A 17,731-nucleotide genomic window follows, 5' to 3' on the forward strand; every position below is an offset into this window, starting at 1 on the left:
GTTGAAACCCTAAAAATCATAGGTGGGTGCCATTGGTCTTGTTAAACTGATGAGGACCTTTATCCTTCCTATTATCCTTCCTATTGGATGAATTTTTAAAACATACAGTTTAATCCACATGCGACCAATAGGGAGTTTCATGAACCGATAGTCCATATACTCCATCTAGTCGAATAAATGGGCAGATTAAAGATGATTATCATAGGTATGGTCTCATGTGGTGTTTTTTAGCTACTAGTGTAATTTCATAAATAGCATAAGGGATGGTTTGGAGATTATGATGAATTACTACTATATGGTAGAATTAAATAATGATAAGAAGTAGATAACCTATTGAGAATGAAATGAACATAATTACTTGTTAATTCATCATGGTTCTCTAGCAGGAATAGTAAATGAGTCTGTAGTCATGTGTTTGTTAGTTGTGATGTGGCAAAGGAAATTCGGAACAAAGTGCTTAAATGGCTTGATCTCCCTTTTCCTTTGTTTGCAAATGTTACAGAGATATTGGAATGGGTGGATGCCATTCCTTCCAATCCGACAAAAAGAAGAAAGGTTTGAAGTTATTATCAATACCACGATCTAGGTTATTTGGTCTTACAGGAACAGTGGGGTGTTCAAGACGTACAACATGCGGAAAAGTCATATTTTTGAAAGCATTGTCATTCATTCTTTTAATTGGTTCCCTAATAGGAATAGCAAAAGTAGCATATTTTGGACCAAATGTTTGCAAACCCCCCTTTTATATGACTCTTTGTAATTGGTTTTTTATTTCTATTTGCTTTATAAAATTGTGGTTGTTCAAAAAAAATTCATCATGGTCCTCAAAAGGGGTATACTACCTCAAAATAAAGGTACTCAAAGTCTAGATAGTATTGGTGGAGTAACATAACTGAATTCTCATATGAATTGAGGCTTTGGGTGTTATTTGTTGAATCCAAAGGTAATATGAAGCACTAATTCACAACCATGTTTCACCGACAAAGAGAGAATTGAGAGCAAAAGAAGCCAATAAATTCAACTTTATTCTACACAAATACCTCAAGTTGAGTAACTTTATGCTACTATACATGTGTATTGGAAATGTAGTTTTGACATAAACCTGATGAATAAAAAAATCAAATTTGTATAAACAGGCAATGCACTTTTAACTAAAAATAAATAAATGTATTTTTGAATAGACAATGCACTTACGACATAAAACATAAATGTGTGTATATTTTCTCTTTATTGTGCATTTACTTTGATAGTAGGATGTCATTAACACCTTACTTTAGAAAGAAGTATTTTATATCTTATACAAATTTCAAATGCTATAACTTGAGGTGTTCAATTTAATGCATAATTCATCTGTTAAGTACCCAAATTATGCTACAACACCCCCCTTATTTGATGATGTTATTTCTTTATTCATCACACGATTCAAAGCACCCATAATAAGATACTTTTTCTAGAGTTTTACATAAAATACAAAAATATCTACAAAACGTAATCACGTACGTAATCCTTTAAACAAGGGTGACCTTAAAATGAACCCCAGATAATATAACATATGTGTGTGGGGCAATACACATACATGCCCCAGGATTGTTATTTTTTTAGCAACACCCTTAAATAAATTATGACATGACACGACCTAACTGACATTACAGATTGAATTGACACAACCTGACTGACTGACAATACAGATTGAATTGACACCGACGTTCGATGTAAATAAAAAACTAAAAAAAATTTGCAACTTTTTCCTAACAAAAAGGTAAAACATGGTTAACCAGAGACAGAGTCTCAATTTCTGATATATACAAAAGACGTAAATACCCTTCTTCATTTTTAACATCAAAAAGTAGTCCTACAAAACTTGTCCAGTAGAATACAATCCAACCTATTCTAAAGAAACACAATCTAAACGGTTGGTGGGAAAATACACGAATGGGTCGAAATTAAAGACTCTCGTACGTATTTCCCCGAATTATTCGGATCCGGGGCCCACAAAATCTCACTCATATTCGGTGACTCAACAAACGCCATTGTAAACTCTCCCACTTTTTCAACCTTCCCTCTTTTCCCTGCCCTCAAAACAAGACTATTGCCACGTTGATAAGAAAATATCCCATTTGACAAACGAACAATGTCTCCTGCCTCAAACGAATCACACTCTTCATTCCATAATTGAAAGTGAACAGATGCAGTTTCATCTGCAACTAATCCCATACATGTCTTGTTTTGTCCTCCTTCTAATGTTATCTTCCCTTTTTCCAAAATTATGAACTGTGTGTTGATGTTGTTTCTTGCTGCTGGTGTGATATCTTTTAATGGAAGCATTGTTAGTTGCCTAAATGGTGTCACAAGAGAAGAACAAATTTTGTTAGCTATCAAAAATTCATTTTTTTTTCAATAAAGAATCATTTTTCATTTTTAACAAGATCATAATTCGTAATGATTACAAACAGCCAAGATCTCTTCATTTTCAACTAATTTTGCAAAAACAACCAAATATATACACATTACAATGTTAAGTACTATTATTGGGATTTTTTGATTTGTTACTAATTTTAGTGAGTTGTTATTTAGTACTTTCTATATGATTTGACATCATTGTATTAGGGAGTTAACAAAGAAGCACTCCAGATTTTTAATGCACCTGCTTTCATTAAAATACATATAAAAAAAATTACACAGATTCATAGGCAATTCAGAACAAATAAACAGAAGAAGCATTGAATGAAACAATCGAAAATCAAGTTAGTGGGAGGGAAGAAGAAAGCAATTGAAAGAAACAAACCAAAATGCGATGGAGAGCAAACCGACTTCAGAAAAAATAGAAAAACTGAACCATAACACGAGTTTTTGACCAAATAGTTGTTTTTTAAAAACTTATTTACCCAACATGTATGCTTTTAAACTTATTTACCAAAATGAGTTATTTAGTACTAACAAATGTAGACAAGAAATCATAATTGTGATAGAATCTATTACATTTGGAATCAAAAGTTTCAATTAACCAAAGCAGAGAAACAATCAACTAATAAAACTGTGATGGAAGATTAAATACATAAATTGAATTGATGGTTAAAAAATGGAACTCACAAATGTAGACAAGAAATCATAACTATGATAGAATCTATTCCATTTAGAATCAAAAGTTTCAATTTACCAAAGCAGAGAAACAGTCAACTAACAAAACTGTGATGGAAGATTAAATACATCAATCGAACTGATGGTTAAAAAATCGAACTGAGGTGCAAAAGAATCGTTTCTTATAGTTCAAAAAATTGAACTTATGGAAGATTATGGTTCAAAAAATTGAACCTGTAATGGAAATCAAAAATCTTACCGATGCTAGAATCGTCGCCGCACACCTGGAATGGAGTGGCCGGCGGTCTCTCCGCCTGGAGGGGAGTCGCCGGAGATGAAGGCCTGGCCGGAGTTCGGTGTCGCAGCGGTCTTTCAATCGTTCCGATTAGAGCGACGTTCCAAGAATGAGAGTTAGGGCACGATGTTTTTTTCTTTTTTACTAAAATACTAAAAAAAATCCCTTTTTGGTAAATATGTTTAAAAATACACCTATTAGGTAAATAAGTTTTTTAAAAACACCATCATGGTTAAAAACTCACCATAACACATATACATAGCTATGAAAGATTAAAGAAATTATATTTTTGGGGGTTTTTAGATGGCATCAAGTTCAATATTATCTATCAATTCTTCTTCATTCTTTTCTTCACATAAAAACATAAGCATAATTTCTTTTCTTTTTTTAAACTTATGCATAAATCCTTTTTGAGCTTAACTAAGAATTAGGACCGGTCCTAATTCTAGTCTCTCATTCATTCGCCTATGCTGTTTCAGAAAAAGAAAACTGGAAATCAAAATATTAAGGGGAAGAATCTATTTTAAGTTTTTGGAATCATGAAAAGATGGAGAAGCAATAAAATTTTCGATTTTCTACTCTCGATTCTAGTATGGTGCGTGACAACATGGTTGTTGTGGACATATTCAGAAGAAAATCAGAAAAGATGGAGATTAGAGAATAGGAGAGAAATCGTTCACTTGAAATCTTGAATAAGAAATAAGAAATTGAAGAAGAAATCGATTCCCTAACCGTTGTTTCTGGAATCAAATCTGGAGACGAGTTGTTCGGATTTTCCATACAAATCGCTTGATTGCTGAAGATTAATTGCACCTTGGAACTCGGAAGTCGGATGATGCACGCTCGCTTCTCCCCGCTTCCTCTTTTGGATCGACACAGGTTTAAGATAATTCGAGTATTGGGCTTTGAAAAAACCAGTCCAACAAGTTTAAAATTAAAGGGCTTTATACCCTATCAAAATTACAATTCATACTAACAAAAGCTTATAAATCAACGACAGAACGACATGAACAAAGAATAAACTTCTAATTACCTTCTTCTTGAACGAAACTAGATACCCTGTTTAGCAACACCACAAACCGAATTGAAATCACCGAACGCAACCAAATGAAATTAGATGCCCTGTTCTTGGACATCACCAATCGAAAATCAAGGTAGTGGGAGGGAAGAAGAAAGCGATTGAATGAAACAAACGAAAAGCGATGGAGAGCAAGCAAATTTCCGAAAAAACAGAAAAACTGAACAGCGCCGGCGATGAGCAGTTTCGACGGATCCTTCGTCGGCGATGAAGCAGCACAAGGATGAAGCTGCTGAGCGTTTTTTTAGGGAAAAAGAAACGCGTAATTATATTAGTATATTATGGTAAATTACACGAATCATCCCTATAGTTTGGATATCGACTGTATTTGGTTCCTAATTTATTGTTTTATTCTTTTAACTCAAACGATCCTTATATTATTATTTTGCTATTTGTTATCTGACAATTATAAAAAACTATTATATCCTTTATTTATTATTTTCTTTAATTTTTTATTCAAGATTTGGCAGGTTTTTTGTTTAGGTCGTCAAGGAAAACGTATGCTGTAAAAAAAAGGCAAAAGAGCTTGAGAGAATATATATATATATATATATATATATATATATATATATATATATATATATATATATATATATATATACTAGAAAATTTTGGAGGCCCGTGCTAAGTACGACCCATAGACGGTAGATTAGGTATTTCTTTCGGATTGTCAAATGTAAGTACATCGTTATTGAGGGTAAGGAATTCCATGTATGTGGCTATTACCGCCATCGTATGCTGTTATTGGTAAGGCAATAAAAGTAGATTGATAGGGCATGAAAATGAAATTATATTCCTCTGAGGGATAAGGAAATGAATTTACAATAGTATTATAAGTAAACTATTTGCTTATTAACCTACAAAGAACCCGAGTGACGATGTCCGCTTTTGGTGACAATAAGCTTATTGTTTTATTGTAATCCACCGGTGATTTCATATAATTCATAACATAACAAGTTATTGGGTGAAAATGACCACCATGTATTAGATGTGGAAGTTTCTCCCTTTACTTCATTCTCAAATTGTACAAATGTCTCGATGGCTGTCGTGCATAGTCCAACTATAACTCCTCATTGTCATCCCCAGTTGCTGCTAAGATATCTACCCCTGATGCAATATGTAATTGAAATATCTACTTGGTTGTGCTACTTTATTTTTCCTATTTCATTATACATTTAGCTGAAATGATGATATGTAGATAGAAATCACAACAAATAAAATATTTGGGGCTACTAACACACTCTCAACCCAAATTTTATGCAGTAATACATGAGTTACGACCAATCTTTCTTTAAAATGTAGAGTAAATGGAAAATAATTTAGATATGAAGAACCAAAAGAAATATATGTATATGAAAAGACATCACCATAATAAGCAAATACATTACTAACTTTTCCCCTTTGATTGTGAAAAAATATCGTATAGTAACAAATACCTCCTTCGTTTGAACTTTTATTTTTTTCTTACTTTCTTATCCACATTGTTTTAAATATACCTATGCAGAGACATCTTTGCTGAAAAATGGATATCATTTTATACAACTTCCATTATATGTTTTCCGATGCATAAAAACCTTCATCTTCCTTTTAACAATCACCTCTAGACTTCTTTAAAACCAGGGTATACTCATTCTTAGAAGATGAAGACTTGTTCCAACTGCATTGACACTCTATATCTATAACATTATCTGCTTTTGTTAATTTAAACTAAAATCAGTATAATAAAATGTGAAAAGTGTGTATATTTTAACAGAAGATGAAAAAAAATATTTGTCATACCCTGTAGTTGGTCCATTGAATAACGAATGATTTCCACTTAGATGTTGTTGCCTCAGCTCTTTCATTTGTTTGTGATTTAACACTCGATTGAAAGTTGAAATCCGAAACTCTCAAGATACCTTCTCAAAGTTATCAATTTCAATATTTTTTGACATTTGAACTTCAAAAGTATGAAGTTGTATAGAAAGCCAAGTAGTTTGTGTCATATAAATTGTTTAACAGAATATGTCATCATACATAGTTTTCGTCTGAAAAATTACTATGAAACCTCTCCCGGTTGTTAAAGAACTCAAAAACATCATTTCATAAATTTTCATTCTAAAATCACTTATCAGGGTCCCTTTCAACAGTTTGACTCCCACAAAGAAATTTGTGGGGTTCAGCATAAATGTATCTAAAACATGCAAAACTGAAACAATAGTAAATAATTGACAATGACAGTAACACTTTACTCATAAATAAATCACAAATTTTATTCATCATCAAATGTCGATTACATTTTACAAGTTTCAGGAAAACTATCTAATCTGTAAAACTAATATCGTCCCTCAGCCCGATGCGCCTCGCATGCTGAAAATGCTTAACCCTCGTCAGTCCCTTCGTAAGGGGATCTGCAGGATTCTCGTCTGACGATACCCTCTTTGCCACGAGGAGTCCTTCTTCAATCTTGTGTCTTATGAAGTGATATTTTCTATCAATGTGTCGGGATCTGCCATGATCTCTTGGTTCCTTGGCTAAGGCAACCGCACTATTGCTGTCACAGAAAATCTCCATAGGTTCCTTAATAGCTGGTACAACTCCAAGGTCTCCGATGAAGTTCTTCAGCCATATCGCCTCCTTCGCTGCTTCACTCGCTGCTATATACTCTGATTCACAAGTCGAATCAGCCACCGTCTCCTGCTTGGAACTCTTCCAAAAAATTGCCCCTCCATTTAAGGTAAAGACCCAGCCCGACTGAGAATTGAGAGCAAAAGAAGCCAAGAAATTCAACTTTATTCTACACAAATATCTCAAGTTCAGTAACTTTATGCTGCATACATGTGTATTGGAAATGCAGTTTTGACATAAAACTGACGAATAAAAAATCAAATTTGTTTAAACAGGCAATGCACTTTTAACTAAAAAAATAAATTTATTTTTGAATAGACAATGCACTTTTGACATAAAACATTAATGTGTATATATTTCTCTTTATCATTCATTTACTTTGATAGTAGGATGTCATTGACACCTTCCTTTAGAAAGTAGGATGATATATCTTATACAACTTCCGCATGCTATAACCTCATGTGTTTAATTTGATGCTTAATTCATCCACTAAGTACCCAAATGATGCTACAACATCCCCCTTATTTGATGCTATTACAACCCCCTTCAACATTCAAAGCACCCATAATAACATACTTTTTCTAGAGTTTTGTAGATGTACAGAAACATCTACAAAACGTAATCACGTACATAATCCTTTAAACAAGGGTGATCTTAAAATGAACCCCAAATAATATAACATATGTGTGTGGGGCCCACACACACATGTCCCGGTAATTTTATTTTAAATAAGTTATGACATGACACGACTTGACACCACTGACGTTCAATGTAAAAAAGAAAAACTAAATAAAAATTGCAACTTTTTCCTAACAAAAAGGTAAAACATGGTGAACCAAAGACACTCTCAATTTCTGATATATATACAAAAGACGTAAATACCCTTTTTCATTTTTATAATCAAAAAATACTCCTACAAAGCTTGTCCAGTAGAATACAATCCAATCTAATCTAAGAAACACGATCTAAATGGTTGGTGGGAAAATACGTGAATGGGTCGAAATTACAGACCCTCGTACGTATTTCCCCGAATTATTCGGATCCGGGGCCCACAAAATCTCACTCATATTCGGTGACTCAACAAACGCCATTGTAAACTCTCCCACTTTTTCCACCTTCCCTCTTTTCCCTGCCCTCAAAACAAGATTATTGCCACGTTGATAAGAAAATATCCCATTTGACAAACGAACAATGTCTCCTGCCTCAAACGCATCACACTCTTCATTCCATAATTGAAAGTGAACAGATGCAGTTTCATCTGCAACTAATCCCATACATGTCTTGTTTTGTCCTCCTTCTAATGTTATCTTCCCTTTTTCCAAAATTATGAACTGTGTGTTGATGTTGTTTCTTGCTGCTGGTGTGATATCTTTTAATGGAAGCATTGTTAGTTGCCTAAATGGTGTCACAAGAGAAGAACAAATTTTGTTAGCTATCAAAAATTCATTTTTTTTTCAATAAAGAATCATTTTTCATTTTTAACAAGATCATAATTCGTAATGATTACAAACAGCCAAGATCTCTTCATTTTCAACTAATTTTGCAAAAACAACCAAATTTATAGACATTACAATGTTAAGTACTATTATTGGGATTTTATGATTTGCTACTAATTTTAGTTTTATAATGTGTGCTGAGTTTTCTTGAACTACAAGCCTGAAATATGAGTTGTAATTTAGTACTTTCTATATGATTTAACATCATTGTATTAGGGAGTTGACAAAGAAGCATTCCGGATTCTTAATGCACATGCTTTCTTTTAAACACATAAAAAAAATTACACAGATTCATACGCATATTAGATTAATAACAGAAGAAGCATTCAAGATTCATAGGCAATTCAGAACCAAAAAGAGTTGGACAAAGCAGATACAGAACAAGTAGAACTGCTTACAATTCCATTAAGAACAAGTAGAAGTGCTAATATAAAAACCGTCTTATCGAATTTTCCAATATCATTGTGGGCAGCACTTGAGAACTTCATTTAGGCATTTTATCGAACACTTGGCGGGAAGGAAAAATAGTGTCCGATTGGCACTGATGAGAGTAGAAAATTTTACCTAGGATCAGCAGTAGTGTCCCATTTTATCGAACACCCACAGGTTTGATAATTGAATATGAAGAGGTTTGATAATCGAGTTATGCAGAGGTTTGATAATCGAATACTAGCACCTCAGAACAAGTGGAAGGCGAGCTTAATCAGATATGGTTTGCTGAAATCTTATCGAGTTTGAATGTTAAGTCGATCAACAATAGAAACGTGAAAAATGAAATCAGATTGACCGTATCTATAATAAATCAAAACTTGTCAAGGGAAGAAAAAACGTTCACTTAAGATGAATCGAGAATCAGAATGAATCGACAATCTATAAGACATCCTTCACTGAAATCGACAACAGCAAGAGCATACTGTAAAAAAAATTATGCAAATAACTCATCAATTATTGCATACATACCCTCAATTCGACCTAATCTCCTCTTCACCAATCCTTTCCAGATTAACCAAATATTGATTGTTGATTAGGTTCGGTACTTGAGAACTCGTGGCAGAAGACGATTATTGATTCCAGATTAACCAATTATTGATTGTTGATTGAGTTCGGTACTTCAGCAGGAAGGAGTTAGAGTCGAGCAGGGGGAGATGAGGAGTCGACCATCAAGAAAATTGGGAAAATATCAAAAGAAGTGCCAATCTTGCAACTTTTGGTAAAGCTTAGGAACATTTTTGTAATTCACTCTAAAATATTATCAATATTATCAATATGTGTCTCCAATTATGGAGTGAATAGCATTTAAAAACTCTCTAACAGTCAACGCTCGGTCGACGCCGTTCTCCATCTCTCATGATCAAACACACGCACACACAGATGGCTAATTTCCATGAAAAGAGTAACGTCTACGAATGATCGATCTGGTTTGTGCTTTTCCTTCTGTTTGATTACAGCTTATTGATTGCATCTAATGTTCTTCACTTCAATACCTGATTATATACTTCGATTCGTATTTTACTTTTAACCTTCCGAATGTTGGATTGTTTGATAATTTCTCATCATTTCCGTGTTGATAGCTGTGGAAATTTGCAACATTTGAATCCGATCTCATGCCTGATTGTATGTATAACCACTATGACCTATGGAGTCAAAGGTAGTCATGGATTCCGCCTTTTCACATATGATTTTGGACGCGATTGTGCAGTTGATAGCAGTAATTCAATTTCTCAATTTATCTTGTTTGTATCAAGACCTTGTCGTCGTCTCCTTCCTTAGAACTTATAAGCAAGATTCTTCATGATTTTGGTTTCCTATTGTTGCAGATCCAAGCAACGAATTGTACCTGTATAAGAAAGTAAGGGAATTTATAAAGATCTCAAATGGCGGATGCTGTGGTTGAATTTCTATTGGAGAATTTAAAGCAACTGCTACTTTACAACTCGGATTTGATATATGGAGTAAAGGGCCAAGTTGATTCTCTCTACAGAGAGCTCAGTTTGATGAATGCATTTCTCAAAGATGCAAAAGAGAAACGTAACGAATATGAATATGTAAGAGAATTAGTGAGACAAATCAGAGATGTAGCTTACGAAGCAGAAGACATCATTGACACATTTGTAGTTAACTCAGCCATGCAGAAAGAGAGAAGCACCTTCAGTAGAATCGTCCACGTATTTGATTACCCCACAAAGCTTCGATCTGTTGCAAAAGATATCGAATCCATCAAGACAAAAGTGAAGGAGATTTACGACAACAAGATGTTTGGCATTGAAGCTCTTTACACTGTCGAATCTTCAAACAGAGCTTCTTCTTCATCACAAAGAAGAAAACCCATGGTTGAGGAAGACAATGTTGTTGGTTTCGATGAAGAGGCAAAAGAGTTAGTGAGTCGACTCACTAATATCTCCGAGTTGCTTGAAGTTGTGTCGATTGTGGGTATGGGTGGACTTGGGAAAACAACTCTTGCGAAGAAGGTGTTCTGTGATCCCGCCATTGAATTTCACTTCTTTGTGCGTTCTTGGGTTTATGTTTCTCAAGAATACAACCGAAAGGAATTACTTCTTGCCATATTAACTTCAGTTGTTGATTATCCTTCTGAACAAATGTATAAACTGAATGAGGAAATGTTGGTTGAAGAAATATACAAACATTTAAATGGTCGAAGATATCTAGTTGTGCTCGATGACGTGTGGACCCCAGATGCATGGAATGATCTTAAAATGGCATTTCCAAATCAAAACTGTGGAAGTAGAATCCTATTAACTAGTCGTAACACAGATGTAGCTTTAATTGCAAACCCCGATAGCCTCCCACATCATTTGAAATTTCTGAATGATGATGAAAGTTGGGAGCTACTTTCTACAAAAGTTTTCAGAAGAGGAAGTTGTCCATTTGAGCTTGTTGAACTTGGTGCAACAATTGCTAGAAAATGCTACGGATTACCTCTTGCGATTGTGGTAGTTGCTGGGCTTTTATTGAAGAAAGATAAGACGCGTGATTTGTGGAAAAAAGTTGCCGAAAGTGTTAGTTCGTATGTTGCAAGAGATCCGAAACAATGCATGGATGTATTAGCATTAAGTTATAAGCATTTACCTGATCATTTAAAGGTGTGTTTCATTTATTTCGGTGCTTTTCCTGAAGATTACCCGATACCCGTTTGGAAACTGTTAAATTTATGGGTGGCAGAAGGGTTTATTCAACAGAAAGGTCAAGATTGTTTGGAGGATTTAGCGGAAGATTATTTGGAAGATCTTGTTGAACGCAATCTGATATTAGTTGCTAAGAGGAGATCAAATGGAAGGATTAAAACATGTCGTGTTCATGATATGTTACGCGATTTATGCCTCAAAGAAGCATCAGAAGAAAAGTTTTTGCAAGTAATCAAAGGACATCAAATTCTAGATTCAAATTCGCTAATAATCCCTTATCACCGACGTCTTTGTGTTCATTCACATGTCATGAACTTTATTCACTCCAGACCTAGTGGACCCCACGTTCGTTCTTTTCTTTGTTTTCCTTGTGAGGAAAAGGAATTATCTCGAGAACATACGTCCTTCATCCATGAATCTTTTAAATTGGTTCGAGTTATAGACATGATGTCGATAAACATTTCCCGATTCCCGATTGAAATCACACAACTCGTTCATCTTCGCTACATCGCACTTTTTGGCAATTTTAAAGTTGTTCCTCCATCGATTTCAAAATTATGGAGTCTTCAATCTTTAATTGTTGAGACAACATCACGTGATCTTGACATTCAAGTTGACATATGGAAAATGTCGCAATTTCGCCATTTGCGTACGAGTGGGTCAAGTCGATTACATGGGCCGAAAGCGAAAACCCGGATGGATAACGAAGACCCGTTTGTACAAAGAAACATACAAACCATCTCCACGATTTCACCCGATAGTTGCACTGAAAACATCTTAGCGAGAACTCCCAATTTAAAAAAACTTGGAATTCGTGGAAAACTCTCGTTACTCATGGAGGAAAAGAGATCCGGAATTACGTGTGCTCCAAGTTTGTTTGACAATTTTGCTAAGCTTGATAACCTTGAAAAATTAAAATTATTAAACGACACTTTCCCACGTCCACCACCTGAAGGTAAACTTCGGGGTCTTCCTTCACTCTACAAATTCCCTCCTCATTTAAACAAGTTGACTTTATCAGACACGTTATTGGATTGGAAGCATATGTCTACCATAGGGATGTTGCCTCATCTTCAAGTGCTTAAGCTAAAGGTGTATGCATTCAAGGGAGCTGAATGGGAAGCTCTTGATGGGGGTTTTCGGTTGCTTAAAGTGTTGCAAATTGGGAAGACTGATTTGGTTGTATGGAAGGCTTCGGGTCATCATTTCCCAAGACTAGAACATGTTGTTGTTGAGCAATGTAGCAACTTGTTGGGTATTCCTGTTGGTTTGGCAGATGTATCTGCACTAAAGAGTTTGGAGTTGTATCATACACCTTCTGCTGTAGATTCTGCTCGGTTAATTCAACAACAAAAGAAAATGCAACAACAAATGCTTGTTACAAGTCATGGGTTTAAGCTCCTAATTTATCCTCCCGAATAGTTGCATCAACTCCAATTTATAATACACATATAATAATAATGTAGGAATGATGAAGACTACAACTTCACGATCCATTCGTCTGTTTTACAATGTTTTGCTTCTGGTAATTTATGCATCTTGTCTTGACGATTTTTTCTATATGGTTTGATCGAGGGCCAAGAAGCTTTGTTAATGTAGTTTTTATTTAGCCTTGTCATGTGTAGTAATTGTTTTATGATTGTAGTTATAATGATATGTATCGGGTTTTCAATGATGTATCAAAAAAAATAAAGTATCAATTTTATGTTACTTTATATCAAAATGTCTTTAGTTGTAGAGACTGATTCTAGAGGGTCAGAGGTGTCCTACATCGAAAAATGTTGTTGATGAATAATATAAATACAAAACTGGAGGTGATACTATATTAGTGTCATACAAAAGGTGTGTTTGGCAACACTAGCCGGTAATTGTTAACCGGGAGCCGGAAGTTTTTAGTTTTTATTTGTTATATAAATGTTTTGCAACCAGAAACTTTGGAAATGTAAAAAATTACATAAAAGAGCACGTGTGTAAAAGCTTAATGTAAAACAAAAAAAAAATGCAATTTTGAAAATTAATTAAAAAGAATAATTAAGTCAATTTGCAAAATTATAAAAGTCATTGATATTTTTTTAAAAAAAATTATAATAATTAAGTCAATGTAGTCCGGATGAAGAAGGCACGTCACCTACACCATGGAAGTAGAACCCATGCTCCAAGCTTCCAAACATGGAGAGTCACTCTACACACCTCGATGGGCATTACATCCACCACAAGCCAACCGCTTTCATCCTTATATATCAATGGCATCATTAATCTCCGGTATTAACCTTTTTTCCAACTTACGTTGTCAATTTGTGTGCATTCCATCGGTGACAACGGGGGACATTTTAACTACCGGAAACAAGTAGATAACGGTGGACGTGAAGATGGTGATGATGGTGGTAAATTTAGTTAAAAGAGTAATTATTATTTTCCAGAAATAACAAAATCCATGAAAAAAAATATTATACCATATTTTGGTAATTATTATATATTTTAAAAGCTCGTACTCTTGAACGAAACTTTTTATTAAAATTGAGTTTTTTGCTAAAAGTTAAATGGCGTGTACGAGAAAACTAGCTGGTGGCTAGAAGATGAAAGGTGTAGCTTTCATTTATATACGAGTATTCGACAAAAATAGATGAAAACTTTTAAAACTTATAAAACTATATAAAATGAAATATCTGAAACACATAATTAATTTTAAAAGAGGGTAAATAAGTCAATTTGCCCAATTATAAAAAAACTTTTTGTTAAATGCTACTTGAAATAACTTTTGAATTTAAAGTTTTTTGTTTTAGCTACAAGCTAAAAGCTTTCATAAGCCCGTAACCAAACACACCATAATTTGTACATGTTTTGTGTGTGTGTGTGTGTGTCTATATATGCAAAAATAGATGAAAACTTTTAAAACTTATAAATCTATATAAAATGAAATATCTGAAACATATAACTAATTTTAAAAAAGGGTAAATAAGTCAATTTGCCCAATTATAAAAAAGCTTTTTGTTAAATGCTACTTGAAATACCTTTTGAATTTAAAGGTTTTTGTTTTAGCTACAAGCTAAAAGCTTCCATAAGCCCATTACCAAACACACCATTTAACCACCACCTATCTTCTCACTCTCGACGCCTCCTCTCTCTCGATCTCCATATGTTTCACCATGGCTCATTCAAGTCGTTATCGCCATTCCTCCATCAACTCAACCACCGCTCATGGTTCGTCTATTTTTAATCACCATTAGCCACTGATTTTCTTTTTCCTTCAACCAACTGTCACCACAATCCACCACCCTCTCCCTCTTTGTCACCATAAACCCTTGACATCGTTGTCGTCACCATGATCTTCAATGTCATCAAAATGACACCATCACAAAAACCTTCTCTTTCTCCATTATCTCTCTAAAACCTTAGCCATTATATCCACAACCACCATTGTAATTGACGAACCCTTTTTCTCTTCTTTCCTATCCTTAAGGTAAAAACCCTAACTTTTAATTGTTGTTAATTTGTTTTTTTGGTATCATATGTAGGATTAAAGGCATGGGCTTTGATCGGCCAAGAAAGGGCAGGCAAGATCATATATTTTCTATAACACCCAAAAAAGAATCATGCTAAATTTAAATTTTTTAAAACATTTCAAAACACATGGTTATTAAAAAACTTGTTTTCAAACTAGAATATTGTCAAAGTATCCTAGAATCAACTCATGAAATCTTAAAAGGTGAGGAGTTGTACGATCACGCCTTCGTCTTCCCGCGATCATCAAAAGTACCTGAAACAATAATCGATAAATGTAAGCTCGAAGGCTTAGTGAGTTACCCCCAAAATACCAACGCCATACATATATAACCATATCATATAAACCTACAAGCAAACAGATACGTCATGCATAATGCGCCATCAGTCTGACTAGACCGGCTTCCGGTCCTCAGTCTATTTGGACCACTCTCTGAACCCTCAACACGTTTGGATCGCCCTCATCGGGGCCTTCAGCCTATCCGGACCGCTCGTTGGGCCTTCGGCTTGACTAGATTTGCCCGATCCGAGCCTACAATCTACCCGGTCTGCCCAGGGTGTCTTGGCCTACTGCACACAGCAGGACTTGCCTCAACCCTTTCCCCAAACCAATAAACATGTGCACATAAATATCATACGCTAGCATGCAATAACAGATAGTCATACAGATCTAACTGATCTCTAACATAACAACCATCCTACAACCAGGATATCAATCTAACAGACTACTAGCATAGCAACCAGCCTAAACCAGGATGTAATCTAACATACCAACCATCCTAAACTAGGATGTAAATCATAAAGGGTCGGCCTTGGTGCCGTAGACCCTGTTGATATAGTGATGAGAACTCACCTCACGATGTCGCATTGAAGTGATAGGCTCAAACTCTCGAATCACCAACACGAACTCCACCACCTATAATCACCATAAAAACCTTTTTCCATAAATTTCCAATTTACCAAAATACCCCCAGAGGCCAACTAGTCAACCCTTGGTCAAAGTCAACAGTCCATGTTGACCCGACTCGTCGAGTGCAGTTCACCGACTCGTCGAGTCCTTCCTGAACTCAAGAAGTCGTGAAATCCTTGGTTGACTCGACGAGTTTCCCTATAACTCGACGAGTTTCCCTATAAATCGTCAAGTTCGTACGTGTACAAAGGTTGGGAAAACCCTAGCCAACCCGCTGAGTTATTCGACTGACTCGTCGAGCCCAAGGCAATCTCCATTGGACTCGCCGAGTTGTTCATCAACTCGTCGAGTTCATGACCATCTTCATATGACTCGACGAGTCGACCTTGCGAAACGAGGAAAGTGTTGTGGATCCGACTAAGCTCCTCCGGTAACTCTAGCCTGTAAGCCACCTTTCCAGCTCTAGCAATGATCCTGAATGGTCCGATGTAACGGAGACCTAATTTCCCCCTCTTACTGAAGCGGATCACACCCTTCCAGGGTGAGACTTTCAGGAGTACCCTATCGCCTACCTGAAACTCCAACTCAGATCGGCGTTTGTCAGCGTAACTCTTTTGTCGACACTTGGCGGTCTGCAGTCGCTGCCTAATCTGATGAATATTCTCGGTAGTCTACAAGAATACCTCTGTCTGTCCCATCACCCTGTGTCCGACCTCACCCCAACAAACTGGGGTGTGACATCTCCGTCCATACAACAGATCAAAAGGCAGGGCGCCAATGCTGGAGTGATAGCTGTTGTTGTAGGTGAACTCTGCAAGCGGTAGGTGGGAATCCCAACTCCTACCGAAGTCAATGACGCACACCCTCAACATATCCTCGAGGGTCTGAATGGTACGCTCGCTCTGACCGTCTATCTGCGGATGGAACATTGTGCTAAAGTGCAACCGTGTGCCCAACTCCTTGTGGAACTTCTGCTAGAAAGGAGAGGTAAACCTAACATCCTGATCGGAGACAATAGAGACCGGAACCCCATGGTGAGCCACGATCTCGTAGACGTACACATCGGCTAACTTCTCGGCCGACGAACTCTCCCGTATGGCCAAGAAATGGGCACTCTTGGTCAATCGATCCACGATGACCCAGATGGCATCAAATCCCTTTGTCATTCTCGGTAACTTGGTCATAAAATCCATCGTGATTTGTTCCCATTTCCACATGGGAATCTCGATGGGCTGCAGCTTGCCCTGCGGCCTCTGATGCTCATCCTTGACCATCCTACAGGTCAAGCACCTCTTGACGTACTAAGCGATTTCTCACTTCATGCACGGCCACGAGTAGCTCAAACTCAAATCCCGGTACATCTTGGTAGCCCCCGGGTGAATAAAGAAATGAGACTTATTAGCCTCCTCCATGACTGTCTGTCTGACCCCACCAAACATCGGAACCCACACCCGACTGCATCGGGTTAATAATCTTCGGCTATCCTGCACAAACCGGGTGTTCTCACCCCTGATCTTTTCCAACTTCCAATTCTCTGGCCGCATGCCCTCGACCTGAGCCTCTCTGATCAAACTTACAAGCAGGGAATCCACTGATATCGTCATACCTATCGTTGGGGCTGGA

General features: G+C 36.1%; 3 protein-coding genes across 11 annotated transcripts; 1 reads left to right on the forward strand and 2 right to left on the reverse strand.

Moving 5' to 3' along the window:
* Nucleotides 1–1,803: 1,803 nt before the first annotated feature.
* On the reverse strand, nt 1,804–4,699 carry LOC111921638 (uncharacterized). 4 transcript variants are annotated; one of them, XM_042900432.2, is made up of 3 exons: nt 4,407–4,698; nt 3,338–3,447; nt 1,804–2,335 (listed from the first exon to the last, which is right to left on the reverse strand). In XM_042900432.2, exon 3 carries the CDS (start codon nt 2,323–2,325, stop codon nt 1,906–1,908), a length of 420 nt encoding a protein of 139 aa, XP_042756366.1. In that variant the 5' UTR covers nt 2,326–2,335; nt 3,338–3,447; nt 4,407–4,698; the 3' UTR covers nt 1,804–1,905. The 4 variants fall into 4 exon arrangements, with proteins under 4 accessions (XP_042756366.1, XP_023772993.1, XP_023772994.1 ...); XM_023917225.3 differs by having other exon boundaries at nt 3,338–4,276; XM_023917226.3 differs by having other exon boundaries at nt 4,106–4,698.
* Nucleotides 4,700–7,889: 3,190 nt separating this feature from the next.
* LOC111921637 (uncharacterized) lies at nt 7,890–9,756 on the reverse strand. 4 transcript variants are annotated; one of them, XM_042900434.2, is made up of 3 exons: nt 9,515–9,756; nt 9,119–9,271; nt 7,890–8,453 (listed from the first exon to the last, which is right to left on the reverse strand). In XM_042900434.2, exon 3 carries the CDS (start codon nt 8,441–8,443, stop codon nt 8,024–8,026), a length of 420 nt encoding a protein of 139 aa, XP_042756368.1. In that variant the 5' UTR covers nt 8,444–8,453; nt 9,119–9,271; nt 9,515–9,756; the 3' UTR covers nt 7,890–8,023. The 4 variants fall into 4 exon arrangements, with proteins under 4 accessions (XP_042756368.1, XP_023772992.1, XP_052625550.1 ...); XM_023917224.3 differs by lacking the exon at nt 9,119–9,271 and having other exon boundaries at nt 9,515–9,748; XM_052769590.1 differs by lacking the exon at nt 9,515–9,756 and having other exon boundaries at nt 9,119–9,458.
* Nucleotides 9,757–9,826: 70 nt separating this feature from the next.
* Nucleotides 9,827–13,420, forward strand: LOC111921636 (probable disease resistance RPP8-like protein 2). Of its 3 annotated transcripts, none has more exons than XM_023917219.2 (3): nt 9,827–9,972; nt 10,126–10,262; nt 10,372–13,420. In XM_023917219.2, the coding sequence occupies exon 3, from the start codon at nt 10,429–10,431 to the stop codon at nt 13,117–13,119; it is 2,691 nt and encodes an 896-aa protein (XP_023772987.1). In that variant the 5' UTR covers nt 9,827–9,972; nt 10,126–10,262; nt 10,372–10,428; the 3' UTR covers nt 13,120–13,420. The 3 variants fall into 3 exon arrangements, with proteins under 3 accessions (XP_023772987.1, XP_023772986.1, XP_023772988.1); XM_023917218.3 differs by having other exon boundaries at nt 10,126–10,202; XM_023917220.3 differs by lacking the exon at nt 10,126–10,262 and having other exon boundaries at nt 9,851–9,972.
* The last annotated feature ends 4,311 nt before the right edge of the window (nt 13,421–17,731 follow it).

This window comes from Lactuca sativa, chromosome 3, assembly GCF_002870075.4.
Source record: "Lactuca sativa cultivar Salinas chromosome 3, Lsat_Salinas_v11, whole genome shotgun sequence".
Taxonomy (NCBI): domain Eukaryota; kingdom Viridiplantae; phylum Streptophyta; class Magnoliopsida; order Asterales; family Asteraceae; genus Lactuca; species Lactuca sativa.